This window comes from Dicentrarchus labrax, unplaced genomic scaffold (assembly GCF_905237075.1).
Source record: "Dicentrarchus labrax unplaced genomic scaffold, dlabrax2021, whole genome shotgun sequence".
Taxonomy (NCBI): domain Eukaryota; kingdom Metazoa; phylum Chordata; class Actinopteri; family Moronidae; genus Dicentrarchus; species Dicentrarchus labrax.
The window spans coordinates 19,442,929-19,470,516 of record NW_026136723.1 but is presented as its reverse complement, the minus strand read 5'-3'; the positions used below and the strand labels follow the sequence as shown (position 1 = coordinate 19,470,516).

The following is a 27,588-nucleotide window of genomic DNA, read 5'->3' as shown; positions in this document are numbered from 1 at the left end:
ACTTATACCCACTTCAGACAATGAAGTAATATTATTATAATGACACACAGCATATTTAACCCCATCAGAACCTTAAAGAAGTATCATTATTTTTATTTAACCCCACCAGAAGTATCATCCTCAGTCAATATGGATTTCAGAAATGCACAATTGGACACATTTTGCACAATTAATTCCACAATTCATGTATAATGTATGCATTATATGAGCTGTATACAACATTTGATTGTCATTTCTTTCATGCATTTTCTTGCATTATTATTTTAGTCTCTAGTGCTGCTATAACACACATATATATATATATATATATATATATATATATATATATATATATATATATATGTATATGTATATGAGTCTTCCCTTTCAGTGACTGCATACTGCCCAAGTCCATCGCTCCCAACACCAAACATTTATAAACAGTAACATTAAACGTTGTCTCTCATAAATTAAATCCCCTCGCTGTTTGCCAGAGTTGACTGTCTGCGTTGTTGTTGTTGTTGTTGTTGTTGTTGTCGTTCACCCTCCGCTGACATGTATTGATAATATAAAAGTACCTCAGTGTGTGATCACATGTTGTGGGTCCAGTTTCCTCGAAGCGCTGCGTGGACCACGTGACGCAGCTCTCCGTGGTGTCAGAGTGGAAAAGAAACAGGTAAATTCAGTCTCTCGCTTATTGTGTGAGCGAGTCGGTTCGTTATATTTCCCCCAATTTAGTAGTGTCAACTCAGGGTTCAGGGATTATTTCCTGTCCTAAATCCGACTCGAAGGTCGACAACGAGACCGTTTGTCGGCCGGTTGTGTAGCAGTGTCACATATTGAGCCGGTTTCTGGTCAGTATCGCCTGTTATTTATTTTCATTTTAGCGGCCTGCAGGCCTACCTTTAGCCTCGGTAATGCCTGTGTCTATAACCCGGCCATCAGGTTATACTAAGGTCCAGAATATGGTTGTGAATGATAAAGAGTGATGGTGTCCGAAGCTGCTGCTTTGCTAACCGGCTAACGCTACCTAGCTACGCGACGTTAACTAGCTAACGTTAGTCCGCTAGGTTAGCATGGCTAACAAGCGTTAGCAGACAACTAACAGGTAGTGGCAGGGGCGGGTTTTTTTTTTTTTTGGGGGGGTGTTTTGGTTTAATGTGAAAGCTTCACTAGTAGCTGACTAGCTAATTAACTTGTTGGCTACCTAGCTAAGTGGGCTAACGAGTCAGCGTTGTGTGTGTGTGTGTGTGTGTGCAGTCAGTTAGCACGTTAGCTAGCGTCGTTGTTAAAGAAAGCCTCGTTGTCGCCATGAGGTGAAGCCGTGAGAAGCGGAAGCCCTCAGAGACTTCAACCCTGGACGCTTCCCCTCACATATTAGCTAGTGGGCTAGCATTTTGGCCATGTGGCTGGCTAGTGGAACTGGATCTGTTCGACGGGCCCTGGCTTCAGGCTCGTTTGTGGGCTCGTCCAAACACGGTTTTTACGTAACGTGTTAAAGATTAAGGAATCGCTGTCGATAGCTAGGTTAGCAGCCCGCTAGCGAACAGAGATAAAACTAGTTTTTTTTTAAGTATGTTTGTACCTTGTCATCTATCTTGTCATTTCACCTGATGTCCAATACAAGTGTTAGGCTGTCTATCGTTTAATAACATGTTGTCTTTTCACAGTTTAGGTTAACTGAACTCCACCGTGGTTATTTTTGGTGTAGACAGCGTTGTATAATGTCCTAAAGAGATAAATAAGTTAGACAACGTTATGTACTTGTAAGCCTTGAGTGCAAGCAGCGCCCAGTGCACCGTGGCACCCTTTCTTCCCGGGTCAAACCCGCGGCTAGCTTTGGTTTTAGAGATTGCCCAAGAAAGGGGGTGAAAAACACCCTTTGTTAATGTTTTCAAGGCGTTTCTGGGAACAAAGGTGATGGTCTCTTCTTGACACTAGCCCCCACCCACCACTGAGCAATAAGCTACCAGGCAGTTTGAGGAAGTAGTATTCAAGTGTACCAGCTATGTACATGGCATAAGTAGGTCATAGTCACAAATCTGTAACACCTCTCTCATCCTTCTCTCCTCAGGTCTTATTCCTTTGTAAATACTGTTATTTGTATATACTGTAAATGATGACGTCCATGGGCGGGAACCGAGCCCGGGGCAGCTGGGAGCAGACGCAGGGCCAGACACAGAGCCAGACACAGCACAAGCAAAGGCCTCAGGTACTCTCGCCACCTGTCATACCGCCCAGATGCACCAGGGTTTACTATAAGCCAATCAAGTATTACTTTATGTTATATTGAAGGTCTCTCCAACACATTGACATATCGTGTTTATTGTGCCCTATTGCATTGTTTTCTAGATTCTGTGTATATTTTCAGGCATGTACGTTCCCATGAGATGTTAGTCATTTAAGTTTCCCCATGTCTGCAAGACAATTTGATGTGCTTAGTGTGTAGTTCCCAGTCATGTGATCATCTAGTGTTGGCAAATTTAAACCACAGATAGAGCACATTTGAAATTAATCTTGAAGAATTTAAATACAACAGCTGTGCAGGATACAGCTGTTTCTGTATGCAATACAAACAATACAGAGGAACTACATTGTGCTCCTTCAGTGCTGTGGTGTACACATTATGAACGGATACAGTATACACAGAAAATAAGTACAAATACAGTAAATCAGAAGTGCTATTTAGTAAAGTAAGCCTGAAGCTGATGCTAGCTTAAATCTATACATGCGTTTTACCAGCAAAATGTCAAATTGTAACTAAAAGAGTTGTTGAATTTTGTCAGATAATAATTATTTTAGAGGAAGATGTAGATAAATAAGAGTTTTTCCTTTGTGTTGGTTGTAAACATTGGATGTTTCATCTCTTGGAACAGGCTACCGCAGAGCAGATCCGACTCGCACAGATGATTTCAGACCACAATGATGCAGACTTTGAAGAGAAGGTCAAACAGGTGAGCAGATCCACCTCCTTTTGTCCTACTTTAGCTTTTTTGTGTAGTTTTCCTTGCTCCTTTTTTGGAAATAGTTAAGTAGGACTACATTGTGTTTTAGCATTATTACATACAGTATATTGTGTTTTGCATTGGGTGTGTATGTGTGTCTCTTATATTATGCTTTGCAGATTTGGTTTGTCTAGCACATCAAGCACAGTCAGTGACACAGCATTCATTGCATTATATTAATGCTGCCATGGTGGTGGACTGTGAACCATGAGTCTCAACAAAAGGACTATAGTGAAATCATGTTACTCTGTGAATAGCCTTAAAATTGGTTGAATAGCTGTGGTAATGACAGAAAAAAATTGAGTGAACTATATATGTATTTACGATTAAGTGAAAGTTAATAAAAACCCTAAAATGGCATCCAAGGTCAGAAAGTTCTGTGAACAGGTCATCAAGACCTTTTGATAAGAGTGTGATATCTTTTGTGTACTCGATTGTAGTGTGTTATAATTTGAAAGGCATTGAAAGAGGATATGGTCTCACAGTCTTTATGGAAAATTAACCTTGTGTTGAAGCCACTCAAGTGACCAAGGTGCTGAATCCCTGCTCGTAGCAGCCATGCTGTTCTGTTGCTAGACCTTGTGCCATAAGTGTCAGCCAGGGGTGACCTCTGTCTCATCATGCTACTCCACCTTTTTCCAGCTGATTGACATCACAGGCAAGGACCAGGATGAGTCTATGATCGCACTGCACGATTGCAACGGGGATGTCAACAGAGCCATTAACGTGTTGCTGGAGGGTAGCCCAGACACTGTGAGTATTGGCTTTGTGTGAGGGCTTAGCCCTATTGGGGCCAAATTCTGGAGAAATCAGTGCCACACTGGCTTAGATAACTGATATTTGACCAACAGTTTAGGGCTAGGGCTCTAAAACTGTTTAACATGGTATAAACACAGAGACAGGCTTTTCCTAGTTTAGATAAAGCTGTAAAAAGGTTCATAAAGATGGTAATCACAAACAGATTCTGTACTTCCCCTGTTGGCCAGTATGTCACTTCTGCATGTCCCCTGTATGGTTTCACTGACCCATTAAGAAAAAAAAATATCTGTTCACACATTTATTACTATCACACCTCATTAGTGAAATTAATGAGGTGAATATAGTAAACAACAAATTGCAGCATATGAAAGCAAGCTATCATATAAGCTTTGATAGAACTGTAGACTAGTGGAACATATGGAGCATTGAAATCAGAAAGAGGGGAGATGCATCTTGCCAGCACATTAATCAGACCTGATGAGGGGTTATCTGCTCAAGATGCAGGCTCAGTGCAGGGACTTCAAAGTGAGCTTGTTCAATATGGCTTGCTGTGAAATTACTGACAAGAGAAACAGAATTTCCTTTTTGTTTTCACTTTGTAATTTAAAGTAGCTGCTGCCAACTTGGAAGTAGTCAGACATATATAGACTTTACTTTGTGGGGGGAAATTGTAAGACCGTCAAAAACCTTTTCTTTTTTTTACCAACTGACCAGATTTCTCTTATGACTACTTTCTTTAAGTTTCGATCATATGTTGGCAGGGCACTTTGTTCTGTTATGCCAGTGGTCTACAGATGCACATAAATTGACCTCTACTTTTCTTGCGTGGTTATTTTCTTTTATCACAAGTCGATAAGTGCAGCAGTACATTGACTTTAAAGGAACAACCATGTAATGCTGTTTTTATTTCTTCTTAAGGACTCTTGGGAAATGGTGGGGAAGAAGAAAGGAGTGTCAGGCCAGAAGGAGACTAGCCAGGCAGAGACTGGAGAGGAAGGAAAAGAGAACAGGGAGAAAGGAGGAGAGAAAGATGTAGCACGTCGCCGAGGTGGAGCTCCACGCAAGGGCCGTGGAGCCAGCAGGGGACGAGAGTGTAAGTGTTTACCATTCCTTTACTGTGGCTTTACAGTTTTGTGTTATATCTTTAGAAAATATAGATATTTGATATAGCCAAACTGTTTTTATGGTTTTCTGATATATCACCATTTTTTCTGTTTTTGGCACTCATAAAACATACATGTCAAATTTCCACTTGTTGACTAGAGCGTGTAATGCAGGCAGAGTGTTTTCTGTACAACAGGAATTGCACATTGTCCAGATGACAAGTTAGAGGGGAAAGTTTGTCTAGACTGCTGTTCCCTAGCGCTCTTCATCTAACCAACTTGCTGTGGCTGCACTTGGAAGTAGCGGGGTCCAGTTCCAGTGCTAATAAATTATGTGGATCATATGCATACTCTCCAATACGATACCAGATTTTAGGCAGTATCAGAGGAATTTCTGGTACTGGTACCGGAGCAACTCTATTATAGTTAGTAGTTGATCACATGCCACAAGCCAATTTTGTTAAATCTGCAACATGTGTGCTGTGATTTACAACATGAGATCATTTCATCTTTCTACTAAAAGAAGAAAATGGGGATAAAAAAAAAAAGGCAGTTTATTGACATCACCTGCATGAAAGCACATTAAACTAATCAGGGTAGCATGACAACATATCTTGGTTTGGATTTGGAGATCAACAGCTCATAGGTCAGCTCCATTATTCCCTGCCTCCATGCAGGTAAAGTGTTCTATTCTATTTACAAGGAAAGGGTACACGGTTGTGGTTTTGGTTCCTGTCTCTGCCAACAAAGCAGTTATTTGGACTTTAGTTTTTAATGTTAAAGCTCTTGTTTCCTTGCATGTTTCTTATGGTACAGTCTAGTCGTGTGCAGCACACCAGTACACCCGTCTTAGCCCAACTGAGGTCCTGAATGTGGGGGGCAGTGTGTGCCACAGTAAATGATACATCATTCATCTTAATTTTGAATGAAGGGTTCCTCAGGCTCTCACACTGTACCACAATTTTTGATAGTTTCATGCTGAACTGAAACACATTTTAGTTTAAGCAATTATCTTGACATCTGTATGCAGTGTAGTGTCTGCATTTAATGTCGTTCTCTCTCTTATTAACTCAAGTCCGTGGTCAGGAGAATGGCTTGGATGGAGGCAAGGCTGGAATAGCTGGAAGAGGTGCAGAGCGAGGCCGAAGGGGAAGAGGCAGAGGAAGAGGGTCTGTCGGTAAGTGGTTGTAATCCTCTTTAGACAGAACTCAGTGGTGAAGGAAATGTATCTAATCAAAACGAGGAGGGACAGAGAAGGTGTTTTTTTTTTTCTTTAACAGCTGTCTTTCTTCTTGTGATAATATTGTCAAAAACTAAAACTGAAATGGGCTCTTGTTGCCTCCCTAGGAGTATCTGGACGGCGAGGAGGCAGATTTTCGGCGCAGGGCATGGGGTAAGGGAACACCTGCGTTGCCTAAAACCAGAGGGCCTTTTGTTACACTTTTACCTGTTGCCATGGTCACCAGAGAGCAGGACCCCAGTCTATTGTTTAGCTTTAATCCAAAGAAAGGAGGACATACATCAGCCAATGGGAGAGAACAGCGTGGGCCGAATATCTCTCTTCAGAGAGTGCACAGTGTCTAAACATTTTATTTAGAGTGAAAGTTTGGTAAATCACCATTTGGTGTTTAAGGACCAATTTGGTTAACCTAAACGGTCTCTGCTCTCTGGTCCTGGTCCTTGTATTTTGCTTATTCTGTGTCAGTTTGTGTGTTTGTGTGTAGTTAAGGATCTGTCAGTTGATGAGTTTGCATCAATACTGGCAGCTTGACTAGTAGGTGTCATAACAGAGGAAGTACTTCTCTGAACTGTGGTGACATTCTTGACTCATTTCATTGTCATTTTAAAAGAAATTCCTGCCTTTGATGATGAACCGTCAGGTGTGATGTTATGTTACTCTGCTGCTCTAGATCTCTAAATCATTTTTGGGTCTGCTGAAGTAGCACGTGACATAATGTGGCTTTCTCTAGCGAGTGCAAGAGCTGAATAGCTTCCTCCCAAGATACGCCTGAATGTAATTTTCACTCCTACTAAAACAAAGTGTTAAATGTGTACTTTAAAGTTACTGTAACCATAAATATATTTTTGTAGATGGTAGAGGCATGACCTGAGCTAAACTAAGTGTTATTGTGCAATCCACAGATGTTTGCTCAAGTGATGATGCGCAGAAGCTATAAGATTATAAAACCTCATGTCTTTATGGTCTGCGTTTCTCTGAGGCTGTGAAAATAGCCTATAATTTAAGTATATTTGCAGAGCATGGACCCAGATATTGACTTGCATATCTCAGGGAACACAACAGTATGCTTTGTTTAATATTGGTGGTAATACAAGCTTGTTTTTGGTGAGCTGAGTGCTGGGGCTTCCCACCTGCAATTACATGCAGCGCTAGCTGAGGTGTTTTCATGTTACTTAACCCCACACTTCACTCCACACAACAGTTCTGTGATTGCTTTTGCTTCTTGCTGCAGGCAGATACAGTTTACCAGCTTGGCTTTCGTGTCAGTTAAACACAGACTTAAATTAAACACGTGGCTTTAGAGGAAGCTGTCTTAAAGCAGATAAGGTCTTTGTGTGTGTGTGTGTGTGTGTGTGTGTGTGTGCTCATTGGTACAGTGTGTCAGTAAATACATTTAAGATGATGCTAAGGCAGTTTGTACCATTCCCCTTATGTACTTATATTATGCTTAAAATTTTTAGCATCCACTGATTAAAACTAAATGCGAGCCCAAAAGGGAAAGGAGAACTACACCTTAAATGACTAGGATGATTCGAGGAATATATTTTTAGTCAAATATAGCAGATTATATGTTTTTGTTTCCAGACAGAAATTTAAAACAGTGGCTTGTAGATGCAGAAAACGTAATGCTTCCAAGAATCTCAGACACAGATTCACTCACGCTTTCATTCTGTGGCCAAAAGGAGGAACAAGGAGGTATTCGGTACTGTAATTAGTCTGATGGGTAATGCTAGCTGGATAACTCTAGACAAAAGAAAATGGAAGTTGAGTTATACCTGTGTCATTAAGCATAGCCCATGTAGCAAAGTTATTGCTACTTCACTAAGGCTGCATTGATACTGGTAGCACTGGTATTCAGAATGGATTTACATGTTTAAGATGTGGAAATTATGGTTTTATGGTTCCAAGAATCTCAAGCACAGAAGATACTCAATCTTTAGATGTTTAAAGCTGTTCCCAGTTATACAGCGTTGTCTAAAGAAGTCATCAGTGTTTGGTATTGTACCATAATAGTATCTGAAGCAATAGAAATGTTTTTTGTTCTTATTTTGGAATAGTGCTTAAAAGATAATTCTGCTGTCTGTTTTTCACCTTCTAGGTAATGGGGATAGTTTTGCTTGAGTATTTAATACATTTCCCTGAATAAAATCAGGGTTTAAATACAAATAGAGTAATTTTTCATACAGTAATGTGAATACGCATCCATGGCCATAAATGCAGCATTTAATGAGGCTGCATATATCAACCTCTACCATCGCTGATGTTGTCTGGTCTGAAGGAGATGCATTCATCATGTAGCCAGTTGTATTCACTCGTACCACAGCATTAGTTGGCTCATTGACAGTACTGCCTCTTTGGCGTAACTGTGAGCTGTCTTTTGTATCTGAGTGAAAGAAACCAATGGGAAGAGACGGGAGTCCCGGTTTGTTGTATCCATATAGCCTTCTCGATGTTTGTGTATATACAAACCCCCCTGAAAATGGTTAATGTAGAAGGACGTGGCTGTTTTTAAAACGTGTAGTTTTGCTCTGGTGGAGACTGAGGTGCTTAGGGTTAGTGTGATAGAAAGTACCATTGACATTCCTGAGATTGTTTAGGCTTAAGCTGCGTCAATGAAAGGACTACTGCATTTACTCTTGCATAACTGCTCTCATCTAGCAACAGTTCTTTGTGTTTGTGGCTGCATTGTATATACTTGTGATGACTTGGGTTTTTTGAACTGTGTATTTACCCACTATGACTAAAAGCACACTGGCTTGCCTTGCATTGTACAGTGACTGACAGGTGTAGAGTCTTACAGTACTGGCACGGGCAGATCGAAGGCATTTTGCTTACGCTGTTGCTTTGGATTGTGGTCTGAAAAACAAAAGCTTGATCTTCTATTATTAATTTGTTGTGCTTCTTGTAATTGTTGCCATTATTTTTCCTCTAAAGCCAGATTGATAAGGGGCCCAGATATGATATTGCAGGAGGTGAGAGGTGAGTGCATCGCCTCTGGTGTGTCTGTTATTCTTGCTTTCTGTAGGGAGACTTTTGAGTGCCATAAAACAGGATTATTTAATACAAGATATTATCAAAATAGAAATTATTACTCCTCAATCTATTAATAGGATATGAAATAGATATGGTCTTCCTGAAATGTTATGTTAAATCTGTTTATGCAAGCAATAAATGCCCTCAGACTTGCACAGGAAGGACCTTAGACAAATAATGAAAGCAAAACAGTGTTGTACTTCATCACGTTGCTAGGTTGCACCAGCTGTACATTTTTCAGCTTATACAGATGCATCCGATTAGTGATAGACATGCAGTGACAGGAAAGAAATGTTGAACAACAAAATCAGTAAATATTTAAACCTACTCATTTGCATGTCTTGACTGCACAAACTCTCAAAGACAATAATGGTTTCACTTCAGTCTCTTACCATTTCTTCTTCCTGTCGTCCTGTTACAACCCCACTCACTTCATACTGAAGTGTTTCTATTAGCTTAAAAGCCTAATGATAACAGCAGTGCTGAGGATCTATTCAAACAGTACGGCAGTATGCAGGCATCACTAGTGGGTTGATGCTCTTAATAATTGAACTGGGGTCTGCTTCTTTACATTTTCAAAACTTTGACCTGTAGAAGGTAAGTTCAAAAATGGACCCCAGATTTTTGTGTGTGGGCACCCATCTGTGGCTAATGTTTTTGGCTGGCAGCCCTCCAGCTGTTGGTCAGTACATACACCCAATTCTAAACTCACCCCTCTTATCACTTTCTTTTCCAGAACATTCAATCCTGCCGATTATGCGGAGCCAGCCCAGACAGAAGAAAACTATGGGGGGGGCAGCACCTGGAACAACACAGGAAGCGTGGAGCTAGAGGAGGGAGCTAGTAAGTTAATTTATTAAGTAAGGTTACCCTCCAATAAGAAGTTAATTTTATCAATGAAACACCTGTTTACCATCCAAACAATAAAAAAAAATCATGTTGAGCAGCTCAAAGAAGCTCCTGCGGTAAAGATGAAAGGTTCACTTGCGTTCAAAGGACATTCTTCTTTTTTTTTTTTGATGCTCTGCGTAGGAGCTTTTGTCGTCAAGCATGCATACTTTTTTTTTTAAATATCTGATTCCCAGACATATTGTCTTAAGGCCAGGACACACCAACCCAACGGCCAACCGTCGGTAGAAAAGCAGTCGGACTGATCAGTCGGCTCCCGTCTCCCCGAGTCGGTCAAAAAACTGCCTCTGAACACACCAAACCGACGCCGCAAGGCGTAATACGTCCTCATAACAGCAGGCGGCGCTACTCTGTGTTGTCGCCCCAAAAAATTCAAACCGGAAATGACGGATCACTCTAGACCTAGTAAACACAGAGCACCCTGTCGTCAGTCATTGTTTTCATCAGAGAATGTTGATAGTAGTCAAGAAGGATCGCTATTGTCATTACTCGCTGAACGGAAAATACGATGGCTAATAATAACAAGATACTGGCGTTGGCGTATGTTTACCATCGTCACTTCTGGTTTTCTTGTGCACTCACTGATTCGCTAGTCAAGGGCTAGCACTCCACCAATCAGATTGGTCATTGAGGCCGACGGCCACTGACCGGTTCTACATGTCGAATCAGCCAAAATTAACTCCGACTGACAACGGCACGGGACACAGTTGTCTGTGTGTCCAGGTGACTAAAGGATAATCATCTCTTTTCATTACATTCAACGTTGATCTCCTCACCTCATTCTTTGTCTCCAGGGTTGGAATACTCTGCAGGAGAGGGAACAAATTACCCACCGAAGTTTGACTCTGCTCCTGGTAAACCTGCCTTCACTTGTCTGTTATTTTATTATGGATCCCTTATTCTGTTTGAAGCTGTCTTTGCCCATCACGATAGTATTGAACTGTTTCTCTTTGACTCACAGGTGCCTGGAGGAGTGCCACAGAGGAGTGGGGCACTGAGGACTGGAATGAGGATGTGAGTTATTCTGGGCATAACCTCATGCAGCTTTTGAAACTCTAAATATAACATGATGAGTGAAGAAGAAAATCAGAATAGATTTTAGGGTAGTTTCACTTATGGAAGGCTGCATCCCTTTTTTTAAATCTAGATGTTGTTCCTCCACCTGTAACTCTAATATAACCTCTACACTCTCCTCCTCTGCAGCTTTCAGAGACCAAGATATTCACAGCTTCCAGTGTGGCATCCATGCCTCTTCCTCAAGAGAATGTTACCATCACCAAAGGACAGAGGTGGGTAACTTGGGCACCTTATTTGTCTGACTAATGCTTTCCAGCAAATTGTCCAAGAATTGGGTGAGAGAAAATTACAGTTGCAAGGTGTCACTTGTTTAACTGGAGCTGTGACTTTTGTCCATCCAGTCACATTTAATGGACTTGACATATCAATCAGCCTGGCATTTAACTTGATAATGATTTTGATGATGATTAGTTGATTGATGACTGTTTTCCTTTTTAAATTTCAATCAATTAACCACAATCAATCCATCAAAAATTAGAAAAATAACTAGTTTTCATAGTAGAAATTACATTTAATGTCTTTTTATAAATAATTCACTTTGCTATAGGATTGACCTTGCGGTGCTCCTGGGGAAGACTCCCCCATCCTCCTCCTCAGAGACAGAAAACGCCCCCATGGAGGCCACCCAGCCTCCCTCCTTGTCCCAGTCACTGGTTTTCAGCAACTCCAAGCAAGGGGTGCCACTCTCCCAAACATCCTCCAGCACCCCTTACACCCAGCACAGCATGGTGAGACTCTCTAAAGAAACACTAAGATTTTTAAAATTATGTGGTTATATACTCTTAGATTTTACTTACTGATGCAAATTATTGCTTAACTTAAAGCTCCACCACTTCCTAACCACACAGGAAAAGGATATAGTCATTGACACCATGTCATAATTGCACCAATGCAGCACCAGTATTTGCATTATTGGGATAACATTGTGTCATATTCTGCCATTATTGCAGGTCAGCATGCTGAGCAAGGGTTTCGGGGATGTGGGCGACCCTAAAGGAGGTAGCACAGGGACCACTGGCTCTCAGTTCCTGGAGCAGTATAAAACAGCCCAGGCACTGGCCCAGCTGGCAGCCCAGCACTCCCAGACTGGACCTCCCAACACAACCCCTTCATCCTGGGACACCAGTGCCACTTCACTGGGGCAATATGGTGAGATGACATCCTACTGTAGTTACTTTGTAATATATTACAAGTTATTATTCAAAATAAATTCTGCTATTGAAACTTTCCTTCAATCCATTATCCATAACATTAACCATGTTAAGGATAATGTGTACTGATATATTCAATATAGATTTTTTTTCAGTGGAGAGCAGTCTGAACTACTCACATGGTTTCTTTCCGTTCTTACATTGTTACCCCTCTCCATTTTCCAGATATGAAGACTCAGCCAGAGTCCGCGGTCCATACGCCCTTTACAAAGCGGCAGCCCTACCAGGCCGCCACCTCAACCTCGTCCATGTTGGATGTTTTCCTGCAGGACAAAGGCCTGCCTCCTTCCTCCTCTGTCTCCTCGTCTTCTTCCTTACCCCAACAAACAACATCCTCACCCCATGTGGTGCCTCCGCCTGCTTCCTCCCTTCCCAAAATGGCAGCAGTTCCTTCTCTAGGTCAGCAAGTTTCCCCAAGTTCCTCAGATGCGCAGAGTCCACTGCCTTTGCAGCAGCACAAACTCAAACAGCAGAAGAAGAGGACCTCCATTACAACAAAGGTAACATTTAAATTGAAATTACAACAATTTGAAAAAATACTGGATGGGCAATCTTTTAGTATTCAAGTATTCAAATGCAACTCAAAATGCTCTTTGCCATAATATAACTTACACACAATATAATTTATACATTCATCCACTTATCTTGGCAAGACTGTTGTCATTGCTTTTTGAGTGATGGGAGGGACACATCAGAAATTGATGTTTACATAAGTAGCATATTGCATGAATGTACGCACGTGTGAATTTGGGTCTAAAGTCTAAAATCTTGTAACTTTTTAATCTTCCTCAGATTCCTGCGATGGCGGTAGAGATGCCTGGCTCAGCAGACATCTCAGGCCTCAATCTTCAGTTTGGAGCGCTGCAGTTTGGGTCAGAACCAGTTCTACCAGAGTACGACTCCGCCCCAACCACCGCAACACCAGCCAACCAAGTTCAGAACAGTCTCTACACTAGCGCCAGCAGGTTTGTACATACCAAAACACAACTCTTCAAAGGTGTTCCAACATCTGCCCTGCCCACTATTTAACTTATTCTCACAGTATTTAATGTTCTGCCATTGTCCTGCATGGTGACATCTGGTGTTGTGAAGACACACTGTGATCAGCTCAAGAACAATATATGTGAGAAAGTTCCTATTTAGACCACATCATTTGATAGCAAAGCACCTTGCTGGACAAATTAGTGTATTGCTGTTATAAAGATTTGTGTCAAATGGTCTGAAGGCCTTAATACTTTTTTACAGACATGCGTTGACATGTTATATTTAATATTTTATTGTACCATTCATCAGTTTAAGTTAGTGGTGGTGGTAGTAGTGATTGATTTAAGTGCTGTTCTACTCTTTAAAAAGCTTTTAAAATTAGCATTAAAAAGTCAGAACCAGCAATTGTTCCCTAAGAACACAATCAAACGGTTCTTGTCAATACCATTACAATCTGCAGTGAGTCAACTCCAGCTCTCTCCAACTCCAGCCAGATGGACCTTTACGATCAGAGAGCGTCTCAGACACGACGCTACCCTCCCTCAGTCTCCTCATCCCCTCAGAAGGATATGCAGCCCAAGGTAAGGCCAAAGCTTCCATATTTTTCACCTAAACTGATACAACATACAAAATATAGTGTTGTATTAGTATAGTACTCAGAGGAGTGGCTAGAGTGGACAACATGCAACTGAAACCACTTGCCTCAACGTAAAGGAGAAACATGGCGGTCTCCGTAGAAGAGACACTTCTCCCTTTTGTAATTAAAAATGTCTCATTCTAAGGTCATAGGAACACAGCCATTCTTATTTTCAGGAGATCATATGCTACAATATTGTATTCAATTTCTGCATATAGATCTTAAGTGTTGCACACTGGATCTTTTTTAATGCTAATAGATTGTCTGATTACAAACTTGAATACAGAGCTCCACACAGTTTGCATGAATTGAAGTCACAGGAAGCCCCTCAAGTATTGAATTCAGCAGCCTTTATGTAGATTGCATGTTTCAGGGGTCAACCCCCTTCATCCCTTCCTCATCTGTAAACTCATTCGGAGATCATTAACCCGAGCTCAGGTGTTAAAATGAAGAAGGGAGCAGATGTTCTTAATAAAATGTACACTTGGTGTAAATGGCGTTACTCTATCCCCTCAAGCTTTTTTATTTTTTATCAGGTTGTGGTCATTGTAGTGAACTAGTTTCAAATCTGACCTGTAGTTAAAACGCTTGGCATATAAAACAAGCTTCTTAGTTTCAAAGAGCCCAACACCCTTCAATTTCTTATCAATGACCTGTTTCCATAGAAACCTGTGAGCTCACCTTCATTGTTGTTTTTTACAGAATGGCTTCAGTTCAATACAAGCAACACAGTCTGTGGAAGGTAATTTACAAAGCTCCTTTTTTTTTTTTTTTTCTTGAAAGCATTGTTGAAATTGTGTGAGATGCCACATGCAAATTATTATTTTTTTTCCATATCCCGCTGGATTAGAATTTATTCCAGAAATCTTTTTGTGTGTCTCCTCAGCTGCAGCAGGCTCTGCAGTATCAGTCAAGCCGGCCTCTGATTCAGTCACACAGGCATCTGTCTCTAGCATGGGCACTTTGACCGACAGCCCTGCTTCCTTGTTGACTGGATCCAATCAGACATCCCTTAGCGCTCTGGGGCACAGCGAAGACCTGCCTCCAAGCACCATTCCCCCTCCCCAGCACAACAAGTGAGATGCCGCTAAATTAACACTCTTAATTTAAAAAAAAAAAAGGTGTCACTAAACTTGGTGATAGTTGAGACATGCTTTGAACCTTTTTCTGTCATTTTAATTTTATTATAGCTCACACCCATCACAACAGAACAGCCTTGCTTCATCTTCAGTCCGGGCATCCAACTCAAGCTTACTGGTGAGTTCTTTATATGATCATTTCTGCATTTATTTTCTTTTTTATGACGATTTAACAAGCAGTTTAGCATATGCAGTTGTGAGTTGTATGTACATGCTTATGCGGGACTGTAATATCTCTCCATCTTGTAAGCATTTTCAAAGCTGCATTTTCAAAGCTGCATTTCCTGTGATGGCAGATGGACACATTAGATGTCTATTCACTTTAATGGAAATGTAATCTCATCAATCCTAACCGCATCTTTTTCTCATCTTCCTTCCGTCGCTACAGCATCCCAGCGTAGACGGTGACTCGAGCCTGCACTCCTCCTCCTTCCCTTCTTCCGTCTCAGCCGTGCCGTCATCATCAGTCCCCTCCTCCTCCTCTGTTGCTGCTGCACAGGTGTCGCTAGGAGCCCCTCAGGCCTCCTCAGTGGGCTCTGCCACAGTGTCAGCCCCCTCTGGCCTTGGCCCCGTCAGCAGTCTGGCCATGGGCCTCAATACTGCCTCCATGGGTGCCCCAGCTGTAGCAGCCGCCACTATTTCAGTCTCTACGACAGGCTCAGTGATTCCTTCTTCAGCTACTTCCTCATCCACACGTGGCTCGGCAGCATCCTCAGGTTAGACATAAACAAAAGCACAAACATTTCAGTGAAAAAAAAAACAAATCCACTCCTCTTCAGACAGTTTTACTTCCAAATCTTGGAAATATTTTTGCTTTTCTTTCCCCTTTACATTGTCTGCCCTGCTTACTTTTATTTTTGCTGTCAGTATACAGGTAGCATTACCAGTGAGTTAAGTTAGCCTTGGTAATTTGGTGTCAGGGCTTCACAGTTCTAATAACTTGGTGGTGAAATGGACTGAGGATTATATATGCATCCATAATTAAGTTTCATCCAGAGTATAGTTGGCATATTTGGAATTATTAGGTATAGGTATTACTTGTGGAAGCAGGCGGTGTGAACCAAGGGTTAAGGGGTCTCCATGAAGTGCAGCAGAGTTGATCACACAGCATGATAAAGGAGGACATGGAAGGACATGTAGAGACACTACAACAAGAGTTTTAACAGATAAATAAACAAGAGTTTTGCAGCATTTACTGTAACACTGGAGCTGATAACACCGGAGTCAGAACTGTCCTTAGTTTCCATCATCCTTCTCTTTTTTCCCCCGTTTCCGTCACAGTAGTGTATTTAGCTCACAGTGTTAGTTTGGGGTTTTTTGTGTGTGTTTTTTATTGCTGCTTTAAATGTTTGCTATTATATGGCCATTTAAAACATATGTACAGTAATTTTTCTGTATGACTGGAATTGTGGAATATTAACACCCATATTGGTCTCTATAAAAAACTCTTGTTTCATCATAAATTGTCATTGCTGCAATTCTACCTCAGCTGTGATTTGCCACAGTGTAAATAGAACTTGTAGAACAACACAAATGATTTGTACAAGAGCATGAAGGGGAACTTAAGGGGCCGGTTGTTTGTGTGGTCAATTCTGAATATTTATTTTTCTGGCAGGTTTCTGTAGCTTTATCTTATTATATTTTGTGGCTTGTTTCAGGTGTATGTATAAATTTGTGGCCTTACCCCACAATGGTGTATCTATGAAAGATTGCTTAGGAAGTATGTGCTTTAACAGTGATCATTTCCTATTTAAAAAAACAAAAGATAAAAAGGAAAACAGAATGTGACCCTTCTTGTTTTTGTCAGAACTGGGGCTGGATAAATTGGTTTCAGTTTCCTCACAGGCAGGGTTTCCATGATTCTGACGCATCTTGCTCTCAGTCTGGTTGTTTGTCTGAAGCTGCTTTTTTCTCTCTCTCACACTTACATACACACACATTGTTTGTGTTTTCCTCTGCTCCCTCTGCCGGTGCAAAGTTTGTCACGTGTTGTATTGCCGTCATTTACTGATGCAGCTCAGGGAGACTGATTGATTGTGCAGCCCTACTTTGTTTCTGTGGTTTAAGTTGTGATTTGACACTTGCAAAGATGGGTATTTTTAGAGTGCATAGGGTAATAGATATTGGTTTTTGTTTGTTGGGCAAGTTAATGCATCTTTCAACTTTTTTTGGCTTTATCTTTGCAGGGAAAGCACCTCCAAACCTGCCACCTGGAGTGCCCCCTCTACTGCCCAACCCATACATCATGGCTCCTGGACTACTGCACGCCTACCCTGTAGGTTCCTGCCAGGGTCAAGGCAGTCTTTGTACAGTCTGAACTTTACCTGTGCTTACCAGAGTTAATGTTATATAATTGATATAATTTACATTTTGTTCCTTTGCTCAGCCTCAGGTGTACGGCTATGATGACCTACAGATGCTGCAGACAAGAATACCGCTGGTGAGTTTTGTTTTGTGAAAAGCCACAAAGTGCTGCAGTAAAAACATTATGCAGTAAACAAGTCATATTTCACTGCTTCATGGCCTGTATTTTTAATCTATAAAAAATATTTTTCTCTCCCCAGGATTATTACAGCATTCCTTTTGCAACTCCCACAACAGCACTGACTGGCAGAGAGGGCAGCCTAACAAGCAACCCTTACTCTGGTAAGCAATCCTCTAACAACTATGTAAAAGTTGAGCTGACAGTCAGGTCAGCAGTTAGCTTCTTGTTGTAAAGAAGCTTTAGTGTACCAAATCTAGTATGCTAATCTAGGACTGAGTGATCTAATTTTATTTTAAATTATGATTTTGGCTTTCAACGATTATAGAAAAACAGGTAATCGAAATAAATCAACTGTTGTACCGCATAGCGGTTTGTTTCCCTTTCATTTAGAGCGGTGTGCTTTCGCCCCACCCAAACTCACTCTCTGCCGGGTTGTTATTTTTCTGATTCACCGGCTTTCTCTCTACCACCGCTCCTTCTCCCGCTTGTCTCATATGTCACTCGGCTAATGCTGAAGGTGTCACATGGCACGCAGGTGTGTACAGCAAGCGCGTGTCCATGCACACAGTTAACTTATGTTGAGAGAGCAGGAGGGGATGTTCATTACACACTGGCTGTCCAAAAACCTCGTACAAATAAGTTAGAAGAGAGCTTAAGCATCCGCTTGCAGTGCATATACTGGCTCTCTGCAGTGATGACTGTGTGTTTGTGTGTGCTTGCAATGTGCCCAGAGCTGACAGTGTTTTTCTGTTCAATAAGCACTTTCAATAGTGAATGGGAGAAAACACAGATGTATTGCGCAAAGAAAACCAGATAAAAGCACACATGAAGTCAATGATGCAGCTGCACATATTACATTATTTATTCAGTTGTTTTTTTTCTGTTGAATTATGTTTCAAATTCAAGGATATCCATTGTTAAAAAGACAAGTTGTTTAAAAGTGCAACAAAATGCATGATTTTTCCAAAGTCAATGAGTAATTATGTTTTAAAAAATGTAGTAGGGTATTTTCTGAAATGTTGTTTGTCATTGTGGATAGAAACTGAATCTGGCAGGATGACAGTGCACCTATCTCTGGTCACACTTTTAGTAACTTCCCACTCTTTAACTGTCATCCTCCCTCTCCCCTATTTTCAGGCGACTTATCAAAGTTTGGTCGAGGTGATGCATCATCCCCAGCTCCAGCCACCACATTAGCTCAGACACAACAGAACCAGACCCAGACACATCACACCACACAGCAGCCCTTCCTCAACCCTGCGCTGCCGCCTGGCTACAGCTACACGAGCCTCCCATACTACACTGGCATGCCAGGCCTGCCCAATACGTTCCAGTACGGACCTGCTGTGTTTCCGGTAAGAGAACTTAAGTTCAACCCTACTTGCACCTGGAGTCCCCCCCTTTTAATATATTTTCATAAGAAACGGACACATCATAATATCATGAGGAAAATGCCTGGGTGTAGACAGGGGGAGGACTGTAATGGTGTAAATTATTTCCTGACTCTAAATGAGAAACCTGGATTTTTGGTGGCCCAGCAGGACAACCCCCCCCCCATGCTCAGTTTATGACATTACATGTCGCGGTGTTGTTTTTGTCCAGGTGGCTCCTACCTCGTCAAAGCAGCACGGTGTGAATGTCGGCGTCAATGCATCAGCCACACCCTTCCAGCAGGCTAGTGGCTATGGTTCCCATGGATACAGCACTGGTGAGGCAATAAACCATATTGAAACGGCCTGTTTAGAGGGGTCATGCAGGTCCTGCTCTGTATACTTGCATACCAATAACTCTGTGCTGATTGTCACAATGAGCCCATTGATTTCTCATTGGTGTGGAGTGCATATTTCATTTGAGCTCTTGCAGCATCTACAAGCATAAATGTGATGCTTGTGTAAAGACGTTCGTTATGCTTGTGTCAAGGCAGTTGTTAACAGTTCATAAAACATTGTCTGCTGATGCTCATTTGAACTGTTGACCTCAATGTTGAACAAAATGTCTTCAAATGACAATGACTGTGAGCATGACTTAATGTGCAGGTTCAGTTGTGTCCGAATATTGGAAATGCATCAGCATCTTGTACCCAGTTTTTCTTGCCTCAGTAATGCAGCTGTTTTTATAATGGCAAGAAAATGTCTCACTCTTATTAAATGGCTTCTTGTGATAGAATTTATGGGACTGCCATTTAAACCGAATGGTAAAGGAAAGATGGGCGTGAACTATGGCACCTGGCTGTATCAGTTGAAATAACAGACGGGTTAGATTATCGGTCTCCTGCTGTCTTCCATAGCTTGCTTTGCTCATTTCAGAAGTGGAGTTTGCCCCCAAGGCTTCACCTTCCACCACATCTCCTGCACACACACATTCATCTTAAACACATCAACAAATGGTGCAACCATCATTCTCCCATATTTCCCTAGGACTCCCCTTTTTAGCCCAGTTTCTTTCAGCAGCTTCATATTTTCCCAGTGGCCTTCTGGTATCTGCTCCACCACTTTATACACTTTTTTCTTTTTCAGTGACACTATTTTATTTTCACCGTTCATCACTCAACATCTACCTTTGGTCACTACATGTGCGACACCTATTTGTTCTAAGCTGCACCATCTGCTGCTTTCTGCCATCACCCAACTCAAGCTCACTCTCCAACCATCCCCCTCCCACACACACACCCTGCCTGCCCCCTCACTCCCCTCCTCCCTCCTCCTCCTCCTCCTTCCCTCAGACTTGGGTCAAATAGTACTTGCAAATGATGTTGGCGTTGATTCTGACATTCTTGTACCAGATGGGCAGGCTTTGCCACAAAGGACAATGCATTTGGTGTCAAAGTTCAAATAATTACAGTGTCCGTATAGTTTCCTTAGAGGACTTGACACCGTTTGTATTGTCACAACTTGGTAAAACCTGTCCATATGCTACAGTTTCAAACAAACGCTATGAATTATTTGCAAATGCTATCTGAGGCAGGTCTGCTTCCCCTGCCTGGTGTGTCTAACGCTGTGGGCTGCGGCTGTGTGTCTGACTGTTGCAGGCTATGAGGATGTGGGCCAGGCTTCAGGGAGTGGGGATTTCTGTAAGGGCGGATACGGCACTGCCGTGGCCGCTGCCGCTTCTGCACAAAACAAGCCAGCCAGCTCTGTCACCGGGCCTGGAGTCGGTGAGTGCCGCCACATGCCAAATTAAAACCGAAAGAGAAAAACCCTGTCCCTCCCGTCTTCCTCCTTGTGTCACCAACCATCCTTCTCCCCCTCTTTGCTCTCGTTCCTTTGCCTCATCACCGATGAGCTGTGCCTATGGGAAGACCCATCACACTACATATGCTTTTAGACAGCCCGATGCAGCCTGCCTCTCTTACAAGCCTTTTCTGCCATTCTGTCTGTTAATTGTTCTCTTCCAGAGCAACTCATCAATCCAATCTGGTTTATATTTTTCAGACAGTTCTGCTGCATAATTATCATGTTTAAAGTCAAAATTGTGGCAGGTCACAAGGGCTGTGGCCGCCATAAACTGATGAGTTACTCTGGTTGACGCTGTCCCATTTTCCCTCTGTGTTGCTTGCTCTTCACTCATGTTGTCATTGCTGGCATGTCCGTCTCCAGAGTATCAAGTTCGCTGTCCTGTGGGTGACGTCGGTTTCAACCCAAGAGAGAAGGGGGAACATTTTTTTTATATATTATCTGATCAAACAATGGTGTGTTATGAGAGTGTGTGAATTTTTGTTATTGATTTCTCTTTCAGACATGCACCTCGTTGTGTAAATGTGATGGGAATTTGTATGTTGGTCTCATGTCTTAATAAGCTCCAGAGACTTTTTTTGTAAAAGTCATAATATCAGTCTTACTAGCTTGGATCTCGTAACATTTCTTTAACACTTGCAGCAACGGTACAAGTCTGTATTCAGATTAACTTAAAGACTACAGCAGCACGCGGGGATAAGCGTCTCTCAGTCTGACAATGGAAATAATTTAAGGTTCCAACAGCAAAATAAGTTTTAAAAATCCACCACTGATGCAGCCTGTAAATGAACACAAGCTGCTTCTCTAACGTTCTGACTCAGTACACTTTTCTAGCGCTGCCATGACCTCTGATGCCAAATATTTCTATAAAGAACATTTGTGTAACTAACTGACAAAGAATAACAGTAATTTTAATAGATACATGCATGGAGCCAGCAGTGTTACGTATTCCATGTTTGCAAAGGGCTTAGAGCACACTTACTCTGTACAATACATTTTAAAATGTGTCTTTCATTTGCATTGATATTGGCAGTCATAACAGTTTTGGACAAAGCCTTTAAAAACACAAGTGCCACGTTTGTAGAGTAATTTCAGTGTTTCCTCTAGGATTTCTTTTAGCAGTGGTGGCAGGCCCGTCTGAACAACCCCTCCCCGTCCCGTCACGCCGACAAACGTTTTACGTATGAAACAGAACTGACACTTCGCTGCAACACGAACAAATATATTTACAGTTTTAATGTTTCCAGATGTTTGATATCAGGACGTTGAGCTGAGAACTGACAAGTTGAACACTGTCCAATTAAAACGGACCCACCGCAGTGACGTTTTTGATGGAGCTGTTAGTTTAATAGTCGACTTGGAAGAAAGCAAACGTTTTGACAATAAGCTGCAACAACACAACAGTATGGAGTTAAACTGGACAGCCCCAATAACCTCTGAATGGTTCTACTTGTTGTTAAATTGCAATGTGAGTGGCAGCCAACGGGGGTGCATTATGTCGGCAGGATCATTTAAAAGGCAACCGTGACTACATTGTGCGTCTGACCTATTTCTGATACCGTGGCGGCAGAAATTTAACAGCGGCGGGCCGCCGCTCCAAAATCAACATAGAGGAAACACTGAATTTTACATTGCTGTCTTTTATGTTGTTCACACTAAAAATGGATTTCTGCTTACAAGAAAAAGTTAGAAGTCATGTTTCATGCTGCATGTACTGCACTAAGTTTAGGATGATTTTGTCATGTGATCAGTCCTCGCTCACAGATTTTGCCCCAAAATTTTACGTAATATTACTAGAACTGAGTCTTGAAAGAGCGAGTCCTTCTTGTCTGGTGTCCGTCTTGTTTTGCACACGAGTTGACCCTGTTCTGCGTCTCCATGGCAATGCAAGGGGTCAGTGTGTGCCAGAACCACAGCAGTAACCACCAGATACAGTCAGATTTTACCCACTGTGGCTGACTGGAACTGATACGCTGCAAACATCATCTTTCTCACCTTTCTTCATCTCATCCCTCTTCATCTCTTCACCCTGTCTCTCTCTGCTGTCCTCCATTAAAGGGAAATTGTGCTGAAATCATCTATGAACTTATGCAGGCATAGATGTTCAGACTTGAAATTTCCCAGGATTCTCTTTTTGTTTTTAAGTGACAAGATTTATTTTATCAGATGCTTGAACTGTAGAAAGTGTTCCCACAAATGTATTAAGTATTTATAATTTTATAGGACTCGTTAGTACACCATATAGCAATCATGGTGGTTAGAATCTTCATATAACCATGTGGATGGCCATGGTTTACTTGGTGGGTGTTCCTCAAGTCCCCTTTACATGCAGTCTTTCCAGGCTTTGGACTCATTTTGTCTCCTGTCCTGTCTGTTTCTGCAGGAGTCTCAGTGACATCAAGCAACACGGGGGTACCAGATATTTCAGGGTCTGTTTACACAAAGACGCAGGTAATTACAGATTATCAATGTTAAGATGAATATTTCAAGCCATTCTCACAGGAAAGGACTGTTTTTCCTCCATGCGTATGGTGAAATTGCATTAAAATTAAAATGACAGTCACTGAGACTGACCTAATATAGTTAGAATCAAGCAATAATTGCGTGTCTGGTCTTTATCTTGTTTCCTCCTACAGTCGTTTGAGAAGCAGGGTTTCCACGCTGGCACGCCAGCAGCTTCGTTCAGCCTGCCCTCAGCTCTGGGGAGCGGGGGACCCATCAACCCCCCAGCTGCTGCTGGCTATGCCCCAGCCCCCTTCATGCACATCCTGGCACCGCACCAACAACCCCACTCTCAGATTCTGCACCACCACCTGCAGCAGGACGGACAGGTATTGTACATGCTGCTTGTTGTTGTTGTTGTTGTTGTTGTTTGTCTCCATCTGTTGGTGCAGGTCACTTTCACACCCGTGGTTCACTTCAGTTGGTCCTGATACGTAGCTCTGGTTTGTTTGATGTTCACACAATTTCCTTCTAAACCTTTTAAGAGGAGTAATCACAAAACCATGGACAGAAAGATAATCAAAGATAATCATTCATTGGACAGTTTTAGTCCCTGCCGTTTTGCATCAGTTGCGCTACATGGACCCGTGAGGAGAAAATCAAATTCCAGTGACTGACAGCAGATCGCACGGCACTTCACAGTATTTTTGTTCAATTTAAACTTAATGTCTATACACCATAGCATAACAGAAGTTTTTACAGAACGTTTTTCATAAAAGGCAAGTCTAGACAGTATTCCTTTTTATAAAATGTGTGTTTATCTGTGTTCTCTGCTGTCGCAGGGCTAACTAAGAAATATGAGCATTATTAGTTGAGACTGCAGCTGCAAAATTGACTGACATGTAGAAAAAGGAGATGTTGTACACCCTATTATTACTAGCGGGAAAAGTTCCTGTGTGGGCACTGTTTCACTCGCTTTTTAATGAGGAGCTGCCAAAATACACAGTAGGACAAAAACCTTAGCACTCCTGTCAACCTTCTGGTGCATCAGGGAAAAACCCTGCATATACATGTTACCATGGTTACCAAAAGATCTTTCATAAATATATTAATCGTATACACAGATGAGATCAGTTTTTATGACAGTTCAGGATTTGAAACTAGTTAAGCTTTTTAATTCATGCCAAAATTGCATCAATCACAAAATACTGTGGTGAATTTCTTTTTGTAGTGTGAAAGCAAAACGAGTGAGCAAAACGAGTGAGCCCTATCAGAGACTCTCCCTCTCAGCTCGTCTCAGTCCAGTTGTTTAGTCCACACCAGAGTTTGATTGACGGCTTTCACACCAGCTCAAACAAACCAAACGGGCAAATGCACCAGAGGTTTGTTTGAACCAAATCAAACAGGACAGTTGTGAAATGATTGTACTTATCTTCATGAAGGATCCAAATGTAAAGCAAACAAAGTGTCAGATTCCATTATTTGTTATTATCTGTATTAAAGATAAATATTGAATAAAGATACAGATAAACATAGGAAGAACTAATGCATTGTGAGTCTCTAGCTGAAGCTAATTTGCAGCCCCTATCCCTGGTTAGGTTTATAAATACAGGGTAAAACAACTAAACAAACGATGAATAGAACTGGTCCTGGATTAAAAACAACAAAAAAATCTGCATTTGTCTATGTCTGCATGACTGTGTATGCACTGACGTACAGGTGTGAGATAATCTCTGGCCTCTCTCGACAGAGCGGCACTGGACAGCGCAGCCAGAACGCCTCCATTCAGCAGAAGTCTCAGATCAACAAGTCGGCATACAACAGCTACAACTGGGGCGCAAACTAACATCCACCGTCGAGGCCCCCCCCTCCCCCCACACTGTTGACAGAAGCTAGAAGGGGGCTCGTCACTCCTTCCGCAAACAGTCTCCACATATAAACTCCCTCTTCCTCCTGCAGAGATTCCCTCCCCAGTCTCTTGGCCCAGCACTCCCGCAGCCCTGACTGCGGTCAGAGGAGGTGCTGTGCCGAGAGAACGAGCACTGTAATGATGCATGGATGGGTGGGAGGGACAGGAGGGGCTTAGAAAGAGAGGGGAGAACGGAGCTTAATGGTTATAGAAATACACCGTCAAGAGGTGAAATATTGAGTGTTGGGAATTTGTATCGTGTTAACACACCCACCCCCACCCCGCCCCACCCCCTTTTTTTCTTTCACTTGTATGTAATATAGAACTGTTTTCTAAAAGAATGAACGTTTCCTGTATGGTCTTTTTTTTTTTTGGTCGTTTTTTCCCCCCTTTTTTTTTTTCTTACTGATGGGGAAGAATGAAGTAATATCTGAAGGTGGGGGGGACAGGCTGGTTTTGTATTTCTCACCCTCAACTCCCCACCTCTTAATTTTGGTGGAAACTCTTCCCTCCCACACAAAATACCCAAACACAATAATTTGCTTAATTGCTGTTAATTTTTTTTTTTTTTTTTCATTTTTATGTCGTTTTAGGTTTGAAGAAACAATTCTCTAAATTGGTAGAGTTGTGAAGTTTATTTTTTACCAAATATAGATATATTATATATAAAGACATATAAGCAAGCTCACTGGCTTGGACTGTGAGGAAAGTGTGTTTGTCATGTGACTGCGTGCATGTTTGTACACACAGGGCCATGGGTTGTGTACTGTGCTTTGTTTTCTGCCTAGCACAGGATTTTTTCATTATCCAACACTTGTACAGTAACTGTTCTCATGAATTATAAATATGTTGCATAAAGGTCCCACCTATTCTGCAAGAGATCTTGAGAATGATTTCCAAGGCCAATACACACCCAGTCTGCCTTCCAGTGTGTTTTATTTTGTTTCTGAGGCCCCCCCACCTCCTCCCTGCTCCACCACCTGTCCCCCATCATAAGGAAACCTGCAACATTGAATACTGATGGACAGAATTGTACTATGGGTTGTTTTTTTTTGTCAGTGATTTTTTTTTTTTTTTGTACTGTGCGTTTTAAAAAAAAAAAAAATTTAAATGGATAAACTTGTCTTGTACATATATAAAAAAACACAAGTACTGTAGTCCCTGTTTGTTCGATGGCTTTCTCCTTTCCCTTCTTAAATCCTTGCAGACTTGTTAGCTTTTTGTTTCATATATTTTTTTTATTTTGTAAAAATATATAAATATTAAGTAAATAAACAAGAAAAAGACATTTTCATCATTTTGGATGTGAATGTCTTTTAAGAAACTACATTTGTTTCTCATGTGGCTTGTAAATACAGCGGCATCCCTTCTTTCAACAGTTTGACTGATGTGCAGTGTTTGTGTGTTGCTGAAGGCTTTAATTCATCTCATGGCTTGAAAACTAATTCACTGATAGCTGATATCAGTGGAACAGTGAACTGACAAAAAACAGCTTGTGTCACAAAGTGTTGGGCACAACTGAAACGGTCTGACTCAGAGGCTTTAGGTTTAGTTTCTGTTATAGACCTGAGTTATCTAACAGACTCCAGAGGATCAGCATTACCAATTTAAACTCCAGACGCAGCACTTCTCCAGACATCTGCCTTTTGTTTGTCAACAAGCTTTGGAATGCACTCTTTGCATCTAAATCACCTGTTTGTATGTGATTGACAGCTAGTTGAACAGGTCTGACTAGCTGAATATCTTGTATGTCACCTTAATACTTAAGGCTGCCAATAACATTTCGGAAATAATGAACAGCCAAATATTCACATACTCATTAGTCATGTCAACATTGAGCCATGCTGCTGGTCCTGACAACCGATTAACATACCTGCTATCTTTTATGAGGGGTTGTAGCTTATGCATTAGATTGTCAGACCTGTGATGTGAAAAAGCATTGCAGGCGACTAATCGGTATTCAAACAGCTGACAGGGTGTAAAGAAAACACATCAGCTCTAAAGGGCGAAAAAGAGACTACCATTGTCTGTGTGTGTTGTAAAAAATACTTAATATAGACAGTTAGGTAACACATAAAATAGCTTACATTGGTAATAGTGCACACACTCCTGTTAGCTGGGTTTTTACTGACACAATGCGAGTTGGAATTTCTGGAACTTCTGGAACGTTACAGACGCCTGGAGATAGAACGCCGTTGCTAGGGAACATGTATTTTACCACAGGTAATACACTGGGACTATTTTAATTGTTTAAACCGCTCACCGTCTTCTATTTAAAACCCTCGCATGTCAAACACCAGCGTTTCAATCTTATATACATATACATATATAGTGTCAATGTTTTTAATATTAAAACTCTGGCCATTGCTACTGCGCATTCCTTCTGTTATTTACGGTAAAGTAGCATTACGACCACGGTTACGACTGGTTGCGTCATTCTGGA

At 41.6% G+C, this 27,588-nt stretch overlaps 2 protein-coding genes across 10 annotated transcripts in view; both read left to right on the top strand.

Moving 5' to 3' along the window:
- Positions 1-555: 555 nt before the first annotated feature.
- ubap2l (ubiquitin associated protein 2-like) lies at positions 556-26,474 on the top strand. 9 transcript variants are annotated; one of them, XM_051389497.1, is made up of 30 exons: positions 556-655; positions 2,054-2,191; positions 2,856-2,933; positions 3,627-3,737; positions 4,662-4,836; positions 5,922-6,023; positions 6,194-6,239; positions 9,021-9,065; positions 9,856-9,962; positions 10,823-10,900; positions 10,990-11,042; positions 11,232-11,317; positions 11,653-11,833; positions 12,056-12,254; positions 12,482-12,816; positions 13,109-13,281; positions 13,761-13,881; positions 14,640-14,679; positions 14,824-15,013; positions 15,128-15,194; positions 15,465-15,792; positions 17,263-17,351; positions 17,463-17,516; positions 17,641-17,722; positions 18,699-18,916; positions 19,164-19,269; positions 20,590-20,715; positions 23,178-23,245; positions 23,431-23,625; positions 24,987-26,474. In XM_051389497.1, exons 2-30 carry the CDS (start codon positions 2,096-2,098, stop codon positions 25,080-25,082), a joined length of 3,645 nt encoding a protein of 1,214 aa, XP_051245457.1. In that variant the 5' UTR covers positions 556-655; positions 2,054-2,095; the 3' UTR covers positions 25,083-26,474. The 9 variants fall into 9 exon arrangements, with proteins under 9 accessions (XP_051245457.1, XP_051245459.1, XP_051245460.1 ...); XM_051389499.1 differs by lacking the exon at positions 556-655 and adding an exon at positions 667-833 and having other exon boundaries at positions 10,823-10,882; XM_051389500.1 differs by lacking the exon at positions 556-655 and adding an exon at positions 667-833 and having other exon boundaries at positions 13,791-13,881.
- A 1,106-nt stretch (positions 26,475-27,580) lies between these two features.
- hax1 (HCLS1 associated protein X-1) overlaps positions 27,581-27,588 on the top strand; it is a 2,659-nt gene continuing 2,651 nt past the window's right edge. Inside the window, exon 1 of the mRNA XM_051389508.1 lies at positions 27,581-27,588. This exon is cut by the window's right edge and continues 186 nt beyond it. The gene's annotated coding sequence lies outside the window, so the exon portion shown is untranslated.